At 45.6% G+C, this 21,589-nt stretch overlaps 1 protein-coding gene across 6 annotated transcripts in view; it reads left to right on the top strand.

The window, feature by feature from the left end:
- The first annotated feature begins 5,751 nt into the window (after positions 1-5,751).
- Positions 5,752-21,589, top strand: part of TMEM164 (transmembrane protein 164) — a 326,236-nt gene continuing 310,398 nt past the window's right edge. For 2 of the 6 annotated variants that reach the window (XM_033116076.1, XM_033116061.1), the window contains exons 1-2: positions 5,752-5,876; positions 6,596-7,259. In XM_033116076.1, coding sequence (XP_032971967.1) covers positions 6,870-7,259 — 390 coding nt within the window. In that variant the 5' untranslated portion in view covers positions 5,752-5,876; positions 6,596-6,869. Of the gene's footprint in view, positions 5,877-6,127; positions 6,258-6,595; positions 7,260-21,589 lie in introns of those variants that run through there. The other 4 variants (XM_033116070.1, XM_033116088.1, XM_033116096.1 and 1 more) reach the window with 4 other exon arrangements.

Genomic DNA, 21,589 nt, shown 5'->3' with positions numbered 1-21,589 from the left:
CTGATTGTGTTGGTGTGGGGTGAACCCCAAGAATCAGTATTTTCAAGAAGCTATCCAGTTGATTCTAAAGTGTAGTTTTTGCTGACAACCACTGGACTAGATTCATTCACATCTCAAAACAAACACCACCTCTTCCTCCATGAAGATGTTCCTGATGCCAAGAGAAAAATTCAGCGATGTCCGAAATTAAATTACAGTGTGCTGGAGAGTGAGAGAAAGAGACAACAATAATTAACCAGTTAATAACTGTGGGCCAACTGACAAAAGACTGCTCCTATTTCTAAATGTATGTTGGAGTTTTGAATCAACTTTCATAGCGACCACTAGAAGCCACAGCATACTGCTTATGCATGAACTTTCAGAACTGTTGCCCATCAAAAGTAGGAAGTATTTTCTTCATTATGGATTGTGCACCTTTCCTAGAACTGCCCCCCCTTCACCTTTTTCCGCTTCCCTTATCTGTAGCCAATGTAAATTCTTTTGAAACAGCTTACATCTTTCTTCCTCAAACTTGAGGTGTAAAGGAGTTTGTCAAGTCCACGATGAGAGTCATGGTTGTCTTTTCCACCTAGACCTGCTGCTGGTGGTTTAGACTGCATGTCCCAGGACCTGGTCCTTTTCTGGCTAGCATTTGGTTCAGTAAACCCTTTTTTTCATAAAGCCTTTCTGCCATCAAAGCTTTTTTTATTGAACACTGGCAATTCCAGCTTCAGGTATTTTCTCTCTTCTCTGAACTTTTTAATAAATTGAGGTATAACTGATATATGTAAAGTGTAAAACTCTAAAGTGTGCAGCTCTATGAACATTTCCATATGTATGTATCCATGTAACACCACCCATATCAAGATACAATACATTGCCAACACTCCAGAAGGTTTCTTCCTTCTCCTTCCATAGCAGTAACATCCCCTAGGAGTAACTGCTGTAGGGGAAGAAAAATAATTTTCTCTCTACCTTTTCAGGTTCTTGCCTGAATTCCCCTGTAATAAAAGATTAACAGGAGAAAACCAAACAGAAGTTTAGTAACATATATACCTCCTGGGCCGGCCTGGTGGCTCAGGAGGTTGGAGCTCCATGCTCCTAACTACAAAGGCTGCCGGTTCGATTCCCACATGGGCCAGTGGGCTCTCAACCACAAGGTTGCCGGTTCAACTCCTTGAGTCCCGCAAGGGATGGTGGGCTGCGCCCCCTGCAACTAACAACGGCAACTGGCCCTGGAGCTGAACTGCGTGCGCCCTCCAGAACTAAAACTGAAAGGACAACAACTTGAAGCTGAACGGCACCCTCCACAACTAAGATTGAAAGGACAACAACTTGACTTGGAAAAAAGTCCTGGAAGTACACACTGTTCCCCAATAAAGTCCTGTTCCCCATCCCCAATTAAAAAAAAAACAAAAACAAAAACAAAAAAAAAAACACCAAAAAACAAAAAACACAGAAAAACTACAACATATATACCTCCTGTATACATGGGAGAGATCCAGGAAAACTAACTCCCTGAAACAACCCAAGCCATCTCCAGCTAAAGGCAAGAGAAGATGTGTGTGTGGTGGGGGGTGGGCAGTTATGCGAGGTAGTAGTGTGGATTTAAGTCCCTACCTTCTCCATTGATAAGGGTTTCTAGAGTTTTAGTCATCCTTCTCTTCTTGGTGCAGAGAGGGAGACATCCTTACAGAAGGATATTTCCCTGATAAATGTAACTGTTTCTTACAAAAAGGTAACTTCTACTTGGTTTTCAGAGCTTCTCCTGTGTCTGCTGTTTCTTAAAAATAATCAGCCTAGAATAATCCTATGTCAGAGGCATATTTTGGGATAAGAAATTCTGCCCCCTTCACTGCCATGCTGACCTTTTTCCCCAGAGATGAGTTTTGCATGGTCTTGAACTAGCCCTGAATTTTTCTTACCCTCCTTGCCTGTGCAGCTCACTTGATACATGCAAGATTTGCTCTTGTGGCAGCAGCTCTTATCGGCTAGGCTTATATTTATACCTCCCTCAAGTATTGTTATGCAACCTTCCTTGTTTGTGAGTCCTGTCTCCCTAGCTGGATTTAAAACACCTTGAAGTCAGAGATTGCCCACATGTCTAGCATACGAGTATTCCTATGCGACAATAGAGGCTCAGTAAATATTTCTGGAATGAATGCTGGTGTTGAATGGCTGAGGCAGAAAAAGAAGCAGTAAGCAGACAGATCAAGACAAAGGCTTCTGTCTTCATTCTCCTCCATACACATGCAGTTTATTTTTACTGATAACACTTGATACACTATCAGGATTATGCATTGTTTTTTTTGCTTGTGGGAGATCGTGCATGCATTTGACTTTCAGGTTAGATTGTGGGTAGAGGGACAGGAGAATATAAAATGCAGGAGGAGAAAAGGTCGGATGGCCAAGTCAAAGAACAAGCTTGCTCTGGCCCATGCTGTTGAACCCCAAATTCTAGTCCTTTCTCTGTCACTTACTTGTATGATCTTAGGCAAGTCACTGCACCTCTCTGAGCCTCAGTTTGTCTGTGATAATAATTTCTGAGCCTTTTGCAGTCCAAAGGAGGTCAGCTGAGCTCATAGCTAGGAAGGTACTTTGGACAAAAAAATTAAGGTATTGTTTCAACAGGCAGAGAAGTGGCTTATCACTAAGCCAGGTACAGCAGCTGTCTGCTTTAAAATTCAAACGTGACTTGGATGAAAAGGTGAGAAGGCTGAGTTTCTAGAATCAAATATTAGAGCTGGCGGGTATCTTAGAAACCATTCTAGTCCAACCCCCTCATTTTATCAGAGCACACTGAAGCACAGAGAGATGATGTCCCACAAATTCTCATTGAATGGCATCTGGATCCCGGGTTCCCTTTCCACTGTGCCCTGCAAGGCTCTACTTAAAAAGTAAAGCTCATTTGCTCTTGTTACTGTCTGGAGACAAGAAGCCTCTGGCCTTTGTCCCAGCAAGAAAATGATCAGGACATTTATATGAAGCATTTTGAGTTTCTAAAATTTGACACACCATTTCAGTTCAATTATTGTTTGAACAATACAGGGACAACGGTCTCCTAGTGTTTGTCTAGTGCCTACTATCTTTGCTACTTCGCTAGGTGCTGTGAAGGGTTTAGAAAAGATTAAGACCCATCTCCTGCTGTCAAAGATCTGAGTGTGGGAGACAGGACCAACAATGAGAGAACAATGGAAGGCAGTATGTGATTCAGAATAAAATGAGTAGTGCAGTCAATAACTGCTGTAGAAGTTCACAGGAGGGAGAGAGCTCTGGGAGCTGTGGGTGGGATTGGGGAAAGTGGGATTTCACTTGGGCTTTGAAGGATGGGCAGGGATGTTTATGCAAATGTGGGGGAGGGCACTGAATTTGAGAATTTGAGTGCTTATGCACATGTGTGTGCACATACATGCACGGATGCTGAACTGGGTAAAAATAATGGGTAGCATTTACTGAGCACTTTCTATGTACCTTACGCTACATAATGTTGTACATAATTCAGCTTATTTAAATATGCATAATCCTAGGAATTGGACAATAGATAATTAATAACCCTTCAATTAATAGATGGAAATCAAGGCATAGAGAGGTTGAGTAAATTGCCCAATGTGACACAGCAAGTAAAAGACATAAATGGAATTAGAAATCAGGTCCTAAAAACACTTGGCTATTCTACCTGTGAAAAACAGGAATTTGTGTCTCAGGTGAGGAAACTGGCCCTGCTACAGTCATTAAAGATGGTCATTTTGCAAACACAATGACTCTCTGGGCCAAATTCCCAACTGAAGTCCGGCATGGAAATTGGGGGGAATAATGAAGCCATTTATTGTGTTGCTTTAACCTCTGTTAACCTAAAATAAATGGCCAAAGTGAGAGGCAACAAGCATTTATTTGAGATCCAAGAGAATATCTATTTAGGAAGCATTGATTTCAGGCAGAGACCCAGTGTTCCGATTAGGAAGCGAAGGCAAGGGGTATTTATGAGAAAGGGAGGGGGAAGCATTACAGGGATAGAAGGAAGGAATTTCTAAAGGTGCACTTAAGCTAACATAATGATGCTAATCCTAAAGAATGTCTTTAATTTTCAGTCCCATAGTCAAGTTGGCTGCTTTCTTGTTATCTTTGCAAACAGTTGTTTGGAATACAGTGCTGCTTCAGGCCCAGTCCAAAGGGTATTTTGCCGAGTTTTAACATCCCAAAGGTCTGAGGAGGAAGATGTGCAAGTCCATTCCTCTGGTATGGAAGCTCCGATTCCATGTCAAAGTGTCTCCGTTTATATTATTTTTCACACCTCATTCTTACTTCCTTGAAGATAGGAACTTGAGGTCTGTAGATGCTGACCTACAGGAGCTCCACAGCTTTATCCTTAATGTTCCTAGTTACGTTGCAGAGGATTTAACAAAACACCATAGGAGAATGAATGAGTGAGCCTTTGAATCAATTCTTGTCTGTGGTTGTTCTTTATTAATTAGCACTTGAAGAACATCAGGCCTACGGTAGATGTTGTACAAAAGCTTGGAATTAGATAAGGCTACTTGGCTCTGAGGCTATAATTTGTCGGGAAAATCAGACTTGGAAAGGATGGGAGGACAATGGCCTGATAATACAGTAGATTGTATTTTATATTTTGAGTCTGGCTTGCAGCCAACACCTGAAAGTGTTTCCTAAGCAAGGTACCTAACTGTTTTTCTGGATATTCTCCTAAGTTATTGTGAGTATTCAATAAATATTAAAGCAACATGAGGTCAAGTTTAAGAAGGTCCTTTTCCTTTCTCCTTGTCCCAGGAAAAGCGAACCAGTCTATGGGTAGAAAGCAGCAGAGAAGTGGGAACCCTGTTTCAATCAGCTGCCCTTATCCAATTCTTGGGCCCCTCCACACCCACATTGCCCTGGCTGGCCTTCCAGTGGCAGGACTCTTGGCCAAGTGCAGGTTGAGAAGCAGCTGCTCCCTTGCAGAGAGGGTTGAGGGAAAGAGGTCTGGGAAGCTTCCTTTCCTCTGGCTAGCCTCCGATTAAGGGCAGGGTAGGAGAAAGGGGAAAAGGAGGGCCTGGAGAGGAAATGGCAGGGGTGGGCTGTGCGGCCTGGGTAAAGCGAGGAAAATATCAGACTACAGCAGGAGGGGGAGGAGCAGGGAAAAGAAAGACTAGAAGAAGTCTCCGTCCTAGGCACTGAAGTGAGCAGTGGGGCTGTGGCTAGAAAGGTGAGAGAAACTGCCGTCCTGGTCCTGTGTGAGTCTACAGATCCAGGGCAGAAAGGAAGAGGCGCGAGGAGAAGGCCAGACATAGCCAACACCACAAAGCAAAGCTTGCCCAGTTGCTCAGCACTAGACTTCGGCCCCCGAGAACTTAGTGAGGGGCGGCTAAGTTCCCACTAGGTCCCCGGTGTACAAAGAAATGTCCCGGAGGTGGAGTCAGTCAAAAGGTTTCACAGACGGGGCGCCTTCAGTCCACGATGGGGAAGGAAGGTGGATGTACCCGCGTGCAGGCTCCAAGAGCGCAGAATACGAGGCAGGCCAGGGAGGGGGGGAAGGAGGCGGAGATTGAGCCCAGAGGAAGGAGAGGGGAGGGAGAGCCAAAAAGAGGCAGGGTGGGAGGTGTGACTGGGGGCGGCTGGCGGGGAAAGGGGCCCGAAGAAGGAAGGAGTCCAGTCCGGGTTTGGGGGGTCGCGAGGCTGAGCCGGACGGGAGGAGGCGGAGGCGGCGAGGGGGAGGAGAGAAAGCGGGGGAAGAAGGAGGAAGCGAGCGCCAACCGCTGCAGGGGGAGGAAGACCGGGAGGAGGAGCCGTGCGCGGTGGCGGCGGCTGCGGCCGCCGGGGGAGCCGAGCGCCCGGGCGCGGGGAGCGCGGGGAGCGCGGGAGCCGAGCGGTCGCCCAAATAGGGGCCGTGGGCCGAGCTGCTGGTGAGTGGAGCCCCGAGGGGCGCGGCGGCCGATTCCCGGGGCCGGGCGGGAGGCGCGGGAAGATGCGGCGCCAGGACGGAGGGAGGGGGCCGGCTGCAGCCCAGTCCCTGGCCCGCCCGGCCTCCCGCCCTTTCTCCCTCTTTCGTTCCCTCCCTCTCTCCCTGCCGGCTTCCTCCCACCGCTGCCCGCCCGGGGTGGCGGGGGGCGGTCCCGGGCGGGCCGCGGGTTGGGGGAGGTGCTGCCCGGAGGGAGGGCGCCCGGAGCCGGGGGTGGAGATGCGGCCTCGGGGTGTAACCCGGGGGCGGGCGGCTGGACCCGGACGGCTCTAAATTGGCCGGAGGGGCTGGTCGGTGGCGAAGTTGCTAGCTCGCGGTTGCAGGAGTAAGCGATCCCCTGTGGCGAGTGTGTGAGACGAGGAGTCCGGCGTCCATGCCATCCCCATCGCCCTCCCTGCCTGCCCAGCCCTGCTGGCTCCTCTCTTGGCTTCCGCGTGTCCCCTCGCTGTCACCCCCGTTGCGCCCCGTTTCGCTCCTGCGGCAGTGCCGGGTCCTCTTGGGCCTGACCCTCCCGGCCTCCTGCTTCCCCTGACCCCTGCTTGCTTCGCCACGGCCCCGGTTCCCCTTTTCTTCCCTCGCTAGTTACCCCTCCCTGCTTCGTTCGTAATTCCCTATGCAATTGCCTCTTTGAGACCTTTTTTTTTTTCCTCTCCTTCCTTTTAGATTGGCCAACGGCTCGTTTCAACCCTGCCTCGTTGGTGGCCACTGGAGAAGCGCGGGGGGCTCCCCAGACAGCCGTGGGGACAAGTTAGAGCCAGCACTTTACCCCGGGCCTCGCGTGTAGCTTCCCTTCCCCTGCTCTTGGTGCCCTGGTGTCTGGAGGGGGCTGCAGGGGTGTGCCCTCCGTACATGTCCCACCACCTGGGCAACCCTCTGGGCTTGTGTTCCATCTCGCTCTTGCTTCCTGCACAGTGGTCGAGGGGAACCACTTTGCAACATGTCCCGGTATAGCTACCGAAGTCTCCTGGACTGGCTCTATGGGGGCGTGGACCCCAGCTTTGCAGGCAATGGGGGCCCCGACTGTGCTGCCTTCCTCTCTTGGCAGCAGCGGCTGCTGGAAAGTGTGGTGGTCCTGACCCTGGCCCTGTTGGAGATCCTGGTGGCCCTGCGACACATCCTGAGGCAGACGAAGGAGGACGGTAGGGGTGGCCGTGGCTGCCAGCCAGAGCAGGTGACCCAGCGGCCAGAGGAAGGCAAGGAGAGCCTGAGCAAGAATCTGCTCTTAGTAGCCCTGTGCCTGACCTTCGGGGTGGAGGTGGGCTTTAAGTTCGCCACCAAGACCGTCATCTACCTGCTCAACCCCTGTCACCTGGTCACCATGATGCATGTGAGTCTGTTGACTTTTTCCTGGGCAGCCTCAGTGATAAGTCCTTTGTGTGTTCAGGACACTTGGCAGTATAGAGCATCTCATCCCTGCGGGAAGTGGGACCCTAAAAAATGATTTTACAACCAACGGCTATTTTTGTGCAAATCTCAGATTTGGCTTTCTTTCAGCTTTGCACAATGCATCAGCCTCACAGTGGAGGGGAGGAACATAGTGCCTGAGCCATAGGAAAGACTGGCACTCAGGCTGGTTGCCACTCCCCTCCCAGCCCTGCTCTGGCCCTTCACAAGCAGGAAGTCAAGCCCTGTCCAGGTGCCCTATCTGAATCCTACCTGGGGACCATGCTGGTCCAGTCCCCATGCCCTCTGCCACAGTTAATTTCCCAGAGGCCTGGTGACACTTTCCTGGAGGTGGTCACATAAGGTCCCTTGTCTCCACTGTAGTACTCTGGGGAAATACTTGTATGGGTTTCTCTTAATTATTCTTTCATTTGGGACTTTATGTTCTTAGGGTGAGGTCTGCCTTTGAATTCTGAGGGTTGGAGCAGCACCAAGCTCAGGGTACTAGGACCCTGAAACAGGTCCCAGGCTGTCTCATTAACTTGGGGCTGGTGCTCTCTATCCATGGTGAGAGGGTATTTATTTTTTTGCAAACCTCTCTATCTTATCACTCTTATTCTATCTCCTGTGGTCATGGTCCAGGGACACTCAGAGAGCTGATTTCTTTACCTCCCATTAGTAGTACTAAGAAAAAAATGGGATTGAAAAGGAAAATTACCAGATACATAAAAATAATATGGGTGAGGACCAAGAGTGAGACTGTCTTTCTGTACCCAGAATGTATGGAGAGATGTTTGAAAACTAAAATCATGGAGGAGGAGGAAGAGGAGAAAGGGGAAACAAATTTTTTTATTTTATTTCAGGCTGTGGAAAACCTGGTGTGTTTTATTCAGGACCATTTTGAAACCTGTCATTAGCATCTTTATTGCTTTTGTATTTGTAGAAGGTTATTCTCAGGAGACTTGTGACAGCCCTGTGTAGGGCAGGAGGTTAAGATTATTATCTCCATTTTGCAGGCCTCGCTGTGGCCCAGGATGATCGGATGATCATTTGCCTGCAGTCAAAAGATGAATTAGCATCGGGGTTGAAAAGCTAACCCACCCTCTTTGGGGTTGCAGGCTGTCAGTGGAATGGCAGGGCAGCCTCTGTGGGGAGGGCAAGGCTAATCAGCATGGTGCTGCCTACTTGTGGCTCATATGTTTGCCAGCTCTGTGTTCTAGGAACTCTTGATCACAGGTTCCTGGCCTCAGTTTCCCAGTCTGTAAAATGGGAAGGGCCTCAGGCTCTTCCCATTTTGCAGCTGTGGCAAGGAAGTGTGGATAACTTTGGAATAGAGAGGCTGTTATTGATTGGGTGGCTTTCAGCATGGAGCAGGGCTGGAGGGGGCAGCATTATTTTTTAAGGGAGAGCTTCTTGGGAAGTGATGCCATTCACAGGAAGCCCAGGGCTCTCCCAGCTAGACCTTCTGTGTATATTTGAGCCAGTCCTCTTTCTTTCTTTTTTATGAAAGGGCTTTTTGTTAATGAGAGGAAACAGCACATCTCAGCCGCTACTGTGTGAGGTTCTTGGGACAGGAGTGCTTTTTTTGGATGGCAGGTGGTGAGGGTCAGAGGGTGCCTCTTCCACAAAGGGGTCTTGAGGCCTCTGGCAACCACAGATCTAGAAGGTCAACAAAGGACTAAATTCAGCCTGACTGGGGCTGCTGCTGGTGTGATGACGCCAAACCTGGCAGCACCGTGGTTTTCAGTGGAAAGGTTTTTAGAGGCTTTTAGAAGACTCTGGAGACTCAGTTCTGGCATTAATTAGTTGTGTAACTTTGGGGAAAGTACTCTTCCTGGGCCTTAGTTTGCCCATCTGCCAAACAAGGCAGAGTTTCACTCCTAGCTCTTGACAGTCTATGTTCTGTTGTACTTTTATCTATAAGCAGTGGCTGGGATGCAACAGAGCTATTCTAGAAATGCTTTTGGGCCTCCCCAGGCGGAAAAAGGAAACTAGTTTTGTCTCTGCCAAGGTCAGATGGCTTTGTTCATCTTTTCATTCTTGTTCATCTCTTGCTTCTTCTGTCTCCCGAGTAAAGTCAACCTGACTAGGTCACCCTTGGGGACACGTGTAGATAATGGTGGCACTTACGGCCGGCTGCTGGAGAGAGATGGATATTGGGGAACGATGGACTGATTCCTGTCACCTGTGCATTTTCGATTGTCCTGTGCTCGGCACAAACTCTGAACAGAGTCATGCTGAGGAATTCTTGAGCCCACCCAAGATTAGACTCATTTACCCTTTACTGCTAAGTTACTGCTTTGTATCTGGCCTACTGGGGGACCTAGCCTTTGATGAATCCAACATTCTATCCCTACCTAAGGCTCTTCCTGGGATGCAGGAACATAATGGATTTTAAAAAGTTGATGTGAGTCCTTGAAAAAAAATTCACAACAGATAGTTGGAAACAGTTTTCTGACTTGATTGCAGCAATGACTAATGATAGTAAGTATGGTTAATAATACTTTGCATTTATCTAGCACTTTACTATTTATTATAAGGCACTTTTACATACATTATCTTATTTAGGGTTGTGATAAATTAGCTTGGGTCTGGAGAAAGAGATGATAAAATAAATGTTCCCTGTGACTGATGGTGTGTATTCCAAAGGGGAGAAGTTGAGTACAAAGAAATGCTTTGGCAAGTGAATTAGCTGAATTAGGCTGTATTATGGCAGTAAATTGTATGGAGTTCAGAGGTTCTAATAAGGGAAGGGAGACATTAGCTAAAATGAAAGGGATAGCTTAGCAGAAACATTTCTGATGTGTGTCTCACAACAGGATGACTCAATTTTGGCTTTATAGAAAGGCCTTGTTCTTCAGAGTCAGTGTAAGTTTGTCTGTAACAAGGGACAGTATTGCTTTAGGTCAAGAAACAGAAGAGTCGGAGGGAAATTGGGTAGTCTCCCCATCTTCCATTTTTCAGTCTGTAAAGTATTTATTCCCAAGACCTTGTTACACAGACCTTCATCATAGCCGTGCTGCCAGCTTTAGAAGCAGAAGGAAGAACATTCCTTGCGTTTGAGTTCTGTTTTTAATTAATATTCCTGCTGTCAGGTTTCTTTTTGGTCTTGTCTGATTTCTCAAAGGCCCTGGGGCTGTGGACTAGTAGAGGTTTGTATGATCGAAGCAGCACCATCTCACATCTAAGCTCAAGCCGGAGATGCTTGAGGGTTCTTGGGATCAGTAAGCACCAAGATGAGCACACCATCATTAAACTCCTTGCTGAATATCAATGGTGTTTACCAATTACACCAATAAGTATTTTATCAAGCATGGCTAGTCCCCTTGTGCATATTATTTGGGCAGATGTGGGTGACAGGAAAGGAATTTACTGACTGATTATGCTGTTTACCCAAAATCACCCAGCCAAGTTAGTGGCAGAGGTGGCTTAAGAAGTAAGCTGCCACAGTGGGAACTGGGGCTTTAGCAGGAAGAGATTCTTCTAGCTATTTAAGTCCTCAAATCTACAATTTCTCAGCAGAAGGGTTAAAATGCCAGGTAATTTGACTTATTGTATCTGTAAAGTTTGGTGATCTCAACCGAAATGCCCATCAATAGATGATTGGATAAAGAAGTGGTACATATATACAATGGACTATTACTTGGCCATAAAAAAGAATGAAATTATTACCATGTGCGACAACACGGATGGACCTAGAGGGTATTACGCTTAAGTGAAATAAGTCAGACAGAGACAGAAAAATTCCATATGATCTCACTTATATGTGGGATCTAAAGAACAAAATAAATAAACAAACAAAAAACCCCAAACAGAAACAGACTCGTAGATACAGAGAACAAACTGATGGTTGCCAGAAGGTGGGAGTAGGGGGTGGGAGGAGCTGGGTGAGAAAGGTGAAGGGATTAAGAAATACAAATAGGCAGTTACAAAATAGTCATGGGGATGTAAAGTACAGCATAGGACATACAGTCAATAATATTGTAAAAACTATATACAGTGGTACCTTGATTTTTGAACATAATCCATGAGTTCTGAAATGTTTGAAAACAGCCAACAACTAGGCCTCAGGATCTTGCACTCAGCGGAAGCCGTGTGACATGTTCGACTTCTGAGTCATGTTCGAAAACCGAAGTATTTACTTCCAGATTTACAGCGTTCATAAACCAAAATGTTCATCAACGGAGATGTTGGAAAACCGAGGTACTACTGTATAGTGTCAGATGGGTCCTAGACTTATCAGGGGAATCACTTCTTAAATTATATAAATATCTAACCACTACACAGTACACCTGAAACTAATATAAAATAATATTGAATGTCAACTATAAAGTAATATTCATGGGATATAAAGTACAGCATAGGGAATATAGTCAATAATACTGTAATAGCTATGTACAGTGTCAGATGGGTAATAGACTTATTGGGGTGGTCATTTTGTGAGGTTTATAAATGTGTAATCACTATGTTGTTTTGTGTACCTGAAACTAAAAAAAAAAAAAAAGAGAACACACGTTTAAGAAAAAAAAAATAGTGGCCCTTTATCTCCCTTGCATGTAATTATATTGTCTCTGTCTTAGAAACTTGACAAAAAGATCCCATTTTGAGTGTTTTGTCTAATTGTCCAATCCTGATGGTTTTGTATGTGTCTGTGTCAACATCTCCTGACTGGGCACTGAACTTAGTGAGGCACAATGTATGCCATTTAACCCTTGCTGCCCTATACACATAAGGCAGGCTGGATCCAGGTTGGACATTTGGCAAATGACATAATTAACGTTACCGTCCCCAGAGCCTCAAGCCACTGGTTTTTAGCCAGTAATGCTGAGTGAGTCCCATTCTTTTTTTAGAGTTGCCATTTGCTCTTTGATTTTCTGCCTTCTTTACAATATACTTGGAAGTCTGATTTCCACCAAATATGGCTTATCTGCTCTTGGTTCACTGTTTGCTTTTACTTGCTGAAAGTGTACAATGGCATATATTAAAAACAGTCCTGAGCTTTTTGTGACACCTTTTAGAACTAACTGAATATATACCAGTGTGTTCCATTTGATCTGTGATGGATTTGTTTTAGAGAAAACCTGATGGATTTAAGAACTAGGCTTTTTGTCCTCCTGCTCCTTGACTTCAGACCAACCACACCTCCTCATCTCCATCTGTTGTCTGGAGCACTGATAACAGCTCCTGCTTGGAATTAACATCGATGGGTAATGGGTAGTGAGGGATCCAACCATCTGCTGACAGCTTATCACATTGACAATGTTCCTGTGTCATCAGTCTGGGGGTCGCAGGGGGATGATGATGTTTATATGGGCCTCAGCAATGAGGCATGACATTCCTTTTTACTGTGTTTTATTTTTCACCCCAAGGAAATTTACAGAGAAATTTTCCATCTTTTGTTGTTACAGTCTTTTGGGGTGTCCATTATAAAGAGAAGTGGTATGGATTGGTGGATTAAACAACCCACAGACAGCCCTGGGATTTAAAATTATGATGCTAATTTAGCTCGTGGCTTGCTAGGGAACCTGGGCAAATTATTTCACATTTTCCCATCTCCAGCTTCTCCATGAAATGGGCCACATGGAAAAAAAGCATTTTAATCCTCTGAGTAACTATGTGGTCACTTAAACAGAGAAGCTGGGCAGAGCTGATCAAAGCTGGCAGATGACAAATTTTTACTTCAGACTCAGAAACTGACAAACCTCGACTCCTTTTCATCTTTCTTGATAGTCACTATAATCCATTCCTGTAATCATTTATGTTGCTTTTCTCTGGATACTTGCCCATGCCTGCATACCCTTCATATGCACATATGCACAGCCTATAAAACTGGACACTGTGATTCTTACCAAAGGCCGAGCCCACACCCAGCAGAGAGAAAAGATGCACTGACCAACTTTTTCTCCATCCACCTGTTAGTACAATCCAGCATGGGGCTTGCTTTTAAGTATCAGTGTGTTGCTGGTTCCTACTCAGGGTGGTCGACAGGTTCCCTGAATTTTTGTCCCTTTGCCATAAATGTGCTACTACCTTCGTCATTGTCTTCGTGGGATTTGTCATGTGTTCCTCCCCTCTGTAGGTACTCCTCTGTAAAACTTTCCAGGTGACCTTGACCCGACTCCAGTTATTCCAGTCATTCTAGTAACACCTTTGTCCTCCTTTCCCAACCTTCTGAACATTCCTCAGACTATTTGACCCTTTAAAGTACACCTTTGTATACCTGTAGGTAATTCTGTAAGTGACTAGGTCGCTTGTTTTTTCATGTTTGTTCAGTCTCCACCATTAGCAGGAATACTTTGTTTATTTTTGAAGAAAGGGATAGTTTTTTCTTTTTCTTTGTAATTCCCTGCAGAGCTTAATACAATACCATGCATGCACATTTATTGTTTAATGTGTGCCTGGATAATGCCAACTGACTGACAGAAATGACTTTTTTGTTCCCTTTTTTTCCCTTTGGTGGCCCTGTGTTCCCTTGAGGTCTCATGGGCACGGTTCCTATGTCTCTTCTGCCCATTAGGAGAGTCTCCTGTTTGTTTTTTGAAATAACCAGAAGAGAGAAGCAATTTCAGCTCCAGCGCACACATCTTTTTAAAATTTCCATCACAAAGAGCTGGTTATTAGGACTGCAGCCCGTTCTCTGTCCAAAGTATTTGCTCCCTTTCATCCAAGTGAGGAAATTATGCTGTTGGATCTTGGTCTCAATCCCTTGGTAGACATCTGGACAGGCCTCCTTTCTTTTTTCCCTTTTTTAATAGCATATACATTTTTTTTCAAAAAAGTTATTAGCTAGTGACTCACTTTCCATCTTTTTCCCTGTCAGTGTTTTTCAGTGGGTAGCTCATTACCATCATGCCTCATTGAAATACTCTCTGCAAGAAGGGCCAAGTTTCTCAACTTCTCCTGGTTTTACATATTTTTTATTTTTACTTTATTTTTTTCAGTTTTATTGAGCTCTAATTGACAAAGGTAGTTGTGAGATATTTAAAGGCCACAACATTATGATTTGATAGACGTACACATTGTGAAAGCTCCCCACCTTGAGTTTATTAACACATCTATGGTTTTTTGTTAAATTGAGAGTATCTTGTCTCAGGTGCGCCTCTTCCGCCAGAAACTGGCTGAGTAGACATGAAGAGACTATGGGTGGCGGAGAACAGTGATTCTCGAACTTTCTTTGTAAAAGATACCCTTGGAAGCTTGTTATAGTGCAGATGCCTGGCTCTCTACACAGAGCCTGAGCAGTATAGGACAAGGATTGGGATCTGCATTTATGACAAGCTCTGAGTAATTTATGACAAGCATTTATGAGTAATTCTGATGCCAGCGTGCCTTGGACTCCACTTTGAGAGACATTATCTAGTGGCTAAAGTTTTAGGTGGGAAGTTGGTTCAGATGCTCATCCTGTCTGGCATGACTGCCCTATGGGCAGGGCATTTAGTCTTCTGGCAGCACCTCGATGTTTATGTAGGTGTTAAATAATGTGGCTGAAATTAGAGGTTGAGGGCCTCAAGTTATTGTGAGGTGGCTTTACAGTTCCGGTGGCTTGTTCGGTGACTGGGTGTTATGTCAGTGGATTATTTCAGCCAGGCCTCCTTCATCACCTTCCAGTCCTTCTACATGCTCCCCTTCCTTCCCTTCTCTAAGATCTTCAGGAACTAACAAGAGGAAATATTGACACATAGTTATTGCATGCTAACTTTGTTTGTAGGACTCTTGTTTTAAATGCTCTGGAATTTATTCATTATATCCATTCAGCAAACATTTATCCAATGCTGTTATTATGTGTCGAACATTGTGTGTATGTGTGTGTGTGTGTGTGGGAGCACTGGAGAGACAAAGATAAATAAGAAACGTTCTTTGCCCTCATGTTGCTCACAGTTTAGATGAGACAGGCAAGAAAAGAGGTCAACGAAATTGCAACATGATATGTACAGTAACAGATTTGAACAAAGCAAAAAGACAATGTCTTTTTTCCCTAGTGCGATTAAGGAAAGCTTCCTAGAGGAGGTGACATTTCAGCTGGCTCATGAAGGAGACACATCAGTTCCATGAGAGCAGGGACCCTTGCTTGTCTTACTTTCTATTCTAGTGCATCTAACAGGGTCTGGCTTATAGTACGTGTTCCATGAACATGTGTAAATGAATGAGTAGGAGTTCATTGTACTTTATGTTGCAGGAGGGATGGGAATTCGAGGCATAGGAAATGATATGTGCAAAGGCACAGTCACTTCCTCTTTCACAGGAAAACGTCTCCGCTGTAACTTGGAGTCATTTGCATATTATTATCAGGGGCAGATTTCTTCTTATTTTTTTCCTTTGCAAACCAAGTTAAACTGTAGGAATGTCCTGTCATTTCTTGACTGTTGATAAGACAACTGCAATTGCCGGTGAATCCTTGATAGGGGGCTTGTGAGATAGTGGTCTCTGTGTTGTCTCAAGGAGGACCCACACTGTCAAGGACAGACACACAGAACATTGAGGAGAGTGAGCAGACATTAAATATAGAAAATGAGAGCAGGCATCACACCTGCGACCAGAAGATGATTTTAGTGGCTCATGGGATGGTGGCTGCCCCCACTAAGGTCCCCTGCATAAGTGATGAAATGTGATCCTGTCCTTTCTTTTTCCTATTCCTTCTTCCCCGTTTCCAAGACTCTCCCCCCACCTACCCGTCCAAGCTTGCCTCCTTCCAGAGTACTCCAAGCTTCAAAACAATCCCTTCTATAATTTAAATTGCCCATTCCATCAGAGGAGGTGATATCCACAAGTGAACTAGGAAGAAAACAGTTCAATTTAAGAGGTTCATATTAAAGTGTGCATGGCTCACAGACTCAACTGGGCGTGGGGGAGAGGATGAGTTTTTTTAAAAGGCCTTCTTACCCTAATTTGATCTCCAGTTGGTGGGGTGTGTCCCACTGATTCTGACCAGTGACCTTTCCCATGTTCCTTGTCAAGTTTTTGGTCTCTTCCCCACGCTGCCCACCCAGAGAACTGGGGTTATCAGTGTCTTGCTACTCTACTTGCTGACCCCCAGAGTAAGTCTGCCTCCAAGGTGCTTGGGTGCAGCGGTTAAATCCGAAGGCTTGTCCTCCTCTTCTGGGCTTACTCAGCCCTCTGCCAGCTAAACAGGGCATGGCTTGCACATCTGGCAGTGCATGGTGTATCAAGGGACTTGGACCTGTTGCCCGCCTGAGCTCCTGAAGGGGAGGGTTTGGGGAATCTTTTTGTTGGCTGTGGTTCCTTTCCAGTAGCTGCTGGAGGAAATGCCAGAGGGAAGAAGGTTGGAATGAGTCTTGTCCTGGGCCAGGTGTTTCTGAGGGAAGCGAATGGATGGTAGGAGCCAGGACGTTAGAGGAGATTGGCGTGTTTGGCAGGAACAGTTCAAGCTACGCCCTGTGGGCAGGTATTTAGGTAGGTAGAGGAGGGAGAAGCGAGCTTATCGGGAGGAGAAAAGAAGCATGAGCCCATTCTAGTTCCAACCTGATGCCTTCGGTCTCTGTCTCCATTACACATCAGCAGTGGCATAAACTCGGAGTGTATTTTTCTTGTGACTTGAATCGCCTTTGCCAGTTCACCAGCTGTGTTTGCAGAAAGACTCTGGCTGACTGTGTTCTGGCTGTTGCTAGCAAAAGACATTTCATTCAGGTGCTGATTAAATAAGGTGCAGAGCTGGACTGTACATTAAGGCCCTTAAGTATGGCTCCGGGAGCCCTGGGTAAACATTTATTAGATATTCTAGGCAGAGCATTAGCAGAGGCTGCTGGATATGAGGGGCTTTCTTCAGAAATCAGGTTGAGGGAAAATGGAAGTGACGAGAGACTTTTAGAGTCTTGATTGTCTTCCTAGACTAATCAGCTCTGAGTTGCTAGCATGTACACGGAAGGGCTAGATAGGCTTCCCCATTGGCATTGACTTGCCAGATTCTTGCTGGGACCCTCTAGGGTTGGATTGGGACACATCAGGAAGCCTGACTAAGTAGGGCAGTAGATATGCCTCTTTTCCTAATTGAAGTTCAGCTTAGTGATTGAGGTTTTGGACCATGTCTCCTAGGTTTGTATTTGAGCTTTATCACTATGTGACCTTAGGCATGTTACTTAACAGCTCTGAACCTCAGGTTCATTCATCTTTAAAATGGGAATAATAACAGTACCTACTTAATAGGGTTGTTGTGAGGATTAAATGGCACAGTTTAAGTCAAGCATACAGCAGAAGGTCTGGCTCACGGTGAGCACTCAACAAATGCTAGCAGTTTTTCATTGTAGGAGTATTACTACCATGTATGTCAAGGCAGCACTGGCACACCAGATAAGAACATTCAATAACTTTTAGCTGTGACGATGGTGATGACAGTGATGACGAGCCTCATCATGATGGTGGCAGTGGTTGCTGCTGTGAGCTTGGGTGCCTGATGTTGGGATAAGATAATAGGGTTGAGATACAGGAAGGCAGCCTTAAGACGCTCACCCAAGAAAAGCGTCCCTGACATCTTTGTTTCATGCAGTAGGCAAAAATACTGGGTCCACGAAGCTGGCATCCATGTAATCTCTGGGGCTGCTTGCGGCCTCAGGACAGTTTTGTGGGTAACTTGAAAGGTACCTTAAATTGCCCATTCTGAAGAATTGGACGGTGGCTTTCACTAGTGGGGAGCTTGGCTTTCCAGAGACCTCTTGACTTAATTATTGCTGCTCTTTATCAATGGGCAGGCTCCATGGTGCAAGCTATCTTGAGATTGGTAGCCTAGGAAACCAGTGAGTACATGCCAGATGTATGAAAGGAGTGGTTTGGGGTGGGTGAGCAGAGACAGGTGCATAGATTTATGTTTTACTTATTCATTATATATATTTCTTTTGATTGAGGGGAGTGCACCTTTCTCAAGTTCCGCTGTTACCAGGGTTAGCTAATTATTGGAGGAGAAAGGGCTGCTCCCAGAGCTCCTAGAAGAAAGACGGGTTTAAAGTATACCAGTTATCTTTGCTGAAGGAGAACCACAGTGGGGTGGAAAATGTGCTGCTTGGGGGAGTAGATTTTCATTGTGCCTCGCCTTACATATCTGCAAATGGACAGGAAAAAAAATAGACGATTCTTCCTATACCTCCAGGATATGGTAAACCTCTCTTGCTTTCGTATTCTCTTTCAGAGCTGACTTTGTTCTGGGGCCTAAGCCCCAGTCAGTAGAGGAAGGCTCCCTTTATGTGTAGCCTTCTAGGGCTGAGACCTTGGTCATGTGACTTCACATCCTTGGGGTGAGTGTACCCCACGCCACCAAGGCCATTGGAAGGCCTCCATGCATATTCCCAGTCATTGTGAGTAAACAGGCAGTTCCTCCGACTGGAAGTTAAGAGCAAAGGGAAGACTAAGCTCATGTTTTCTGTAATTATCCTGGTTCCCTGGTAGGTGCTGGCTAGAAGGGCGTTTCTACAACAAGCAGCAACCCAAAGAAACAACAACCTGTAGAAATTAGCTGTGGAAGGTCAGTCATTCCAAGACTTAGGGGGCACTGTAACAAAGGGTCCTCTTCGTATCACCACTTGTTCCTTGTCAGTTGGTTTGCATTTGTTAAGTTTCCTTTTTTAAGTTCTAGGCACTTGAGCGTGTACATGCCTGTCCCTGCACTTTAGTCTCTGCACCCTACAGGAATGTGGCTGAGGGTCATGTGCATAAATGCCTTACCTACAGCACTTTTTCATCCAGCCCCTTGAGCTGCTGCCGCTGCTGCTTCACGTGGGCACTTCTCCCTGTTTCCTGGGGCTCCAAGTTCCAAGAGGAATATCACGGTACCCTGAGGAAAGGGGCTGCCTTTACCTTTGGATTTCCATTCCGCTGCACAGCAGCTCACTGGACTGTCCAGTTCAGCTCTCCTCAGAATAGTCCTGCAAGCTAGCACCAAGCCAAGGTCAAGTTTCCATATTTATTTGTGGGGTTTCTGACCAGTGAGTGAGGAGAACAGATTGACCCCCAGCCCTGTGGCTGTCCTCCCTGGGCAGGGCTCTTGGGGGTGCTGTCTTGGACATAGGAGGTCAGGTGTGACCTTTAGGCCAAGGCTGCATTAGATCTGTGGAGAAGAATGTGAAGCCCGCCGCGACACAGGGACTCCTGACTGGTTGTGTGGTGTTTGGCTACACCTCACAGCCAGTATTGTGTTTGCTCAGATGGACACATGTGGAAACGAGGCTAGGATCATCTTCCCAAATTTCTTACTCCCTGCTTGGCTTTGACCTGAAAAACAATGTGCAAAGTACACTGTGGTCCACACCTGTTTTTTTTTTATTCCCCTTTTCCATGGTCAGTTTGCAGTGAACTGAGGGATTAATCCTGTTTGCTTGTTTGCTTGTTACCTTCTTTTGGGGTTGGGTTCTTGCTATCCAGACATAACTGTTCATTGACATTAAGGACAGTTGGTGCTGCTGCTCATTTAGGGTCTACTCTGGACCTTTTAAACACTAAATCTGAAACAGGGTCAGGTGGGCACAAAATAGTCAAATTTAGGAGGAAGAGTTCACTATGGTTTTTGGTTATATTTGTAGACTTTCTGAAAAGTTAGGAGGAGGAGCGGTAAAAATGCTTGTAACATTTTTGAGCATTTATTATGCTCCAGGCACTGTTCTTAGTATACTGCCTGTATGTTACCCCTTTTGCAGCCTTCCACAAAGGTCATTTTTGTTTTATCTAATTCTTCTTTCCCTTGGTTCTAGCCAATTTCACCTTTGGTTGACTACAGATACTGGATAAAGTATTTTAGCAATATGTCAGGTTGAAATGGTAGAGTGATACCAAGTCAGAGCTGAAAGAAACCTCAGAGATCATCTATTTGTACCTCGTTTTAACATATGAGCAAACTGAGACCTAGAGAGGAAAAGTAACTTGCCCAAAGTCACACAGCTAAATAGAAGCAGAACTCGGTCTCCTGACTCCCTGTTCACTGTCTTTCTATAATACCACACGTGGTCTCCTTCTACCCCTAACAATTCCAGCATAGAAGGACCTGGACTTTTGTTCTTGCCCACTAGTAGAGAAACAGGAATCTTGTGTGTTTTGAACATCATTCTCTATTGCAGCCTTGAACATGAGGATCTCATGGCTTCAGGCCTCCTCTCTACCTGACTGTTGCAGCAACTGCTTTTCGATGTTTTTCTGCCCTTGCTTCCTCTCTTCCATAGAAGAGCCTGGCCCCAGCTCCCCCGTTGCTGGCTGCTTGCCCTGGGCAGGTAGTGCATGGAGGTATGTGTGCTCAATGAGCCTGTGTGGAGAGCCAGCGTGTTTTGCCATGGGGTAGTGGTTGTTTGGAAATGGGGCCCATTTAGCTGGGGCTATAACTGATGTCATGAGCCTCATACAACTGTTCACTAGGATCAGACACAGGCCTTCCTCCAAATCAAGGCCTGTGTCTGATCCTAGTGAACAGTTGTATGAGGCTCCAGGGCAAGGGACCAATATCAGAACCCAGAAACTTTTTCTAGCAGAGGTGACAAAGGCCAAAGAGGGAAAAAGTCAAAATAATCTGCCAGCCCAGTGGGGAAGAGATCAGTGCATCTTGGTAAACCGTGAAGAGTAATAGAAAGTGCTGGATTAAGTGTCGGCCAGACCTGGGCCTTGGTTATAGGTTTTATCACGGACTGGTTGACAGAACCTAGTAGTTTTGGCTGGTCACGAGCTTCTGTGTGCCTCAATCTTCTTATATAATAAGACACATAGTGTGGTAGTGGAGCCAGACTGGCCAGGTTCAAATCCAAGCTCTGCTGCTTTCTAGCTACATGGCCTTGGGCAAGTTAATTGACATCTCTAGGCCTGTTTTCTTCTCTGTAATTTGGGGCTAGTATCTAATTTGTAGGGTTCTTGTGAGAATTAAATGATGGCTACATGTGAAGTATTTAGAGCAGTGTCTCGTGCGTAGCAAGTGCTTAGTAAATATGAGTTATGGCTGTTATCATCTGTAAGATAGGGTTGATCTTTGTCCTTCCTGACTCATAGGGTAACATGAGCATCAGGTGAAATAAGGCATGTGAATAGTGAGTGGTATCTAAGTGGGAAGAATCGTCTTGAGAGCATGTCCATTCAAAGGTTTATTAACCCATTGTTTCTAGGACTAGATATTCATGGGTATTTTTTTGGCTATCCAGAATAAAAGGAAGAATGGTTGGTTTATATGTTATATAAATGCTGAGGCCATCAAGCAAAGCAGATCATGCTTTTTCCCTCCCAGTGTACTCAAAGGTGCTCGAAAGCCTTGAAAGGCATGCATTGCAAGTAAAGGATTTGAAATGAAAAACAATGGTA

The sequence above is a fragment of the Rhinolophus ferrumequinum genome, chromosome X, assembly GCF_004115265.2.
Source record: "Rhinolophus ferrumequinum isolate MPI-CBG mRhiFer1 chromosome X, mRhiFer1_v1.p, whole genome shotgun sequence".
In the NCBI taxonomy this organism is placed as follows: Eukaryota; Metazoa; Chordata; class Mammalia; order Chiroptera; family Rhinolophidae; genus Rhinolophus; species Rhinolophus ferrumequinum.
This window is presented reverse-complemented; position numbering and strand designations above follow the sequence as displayed.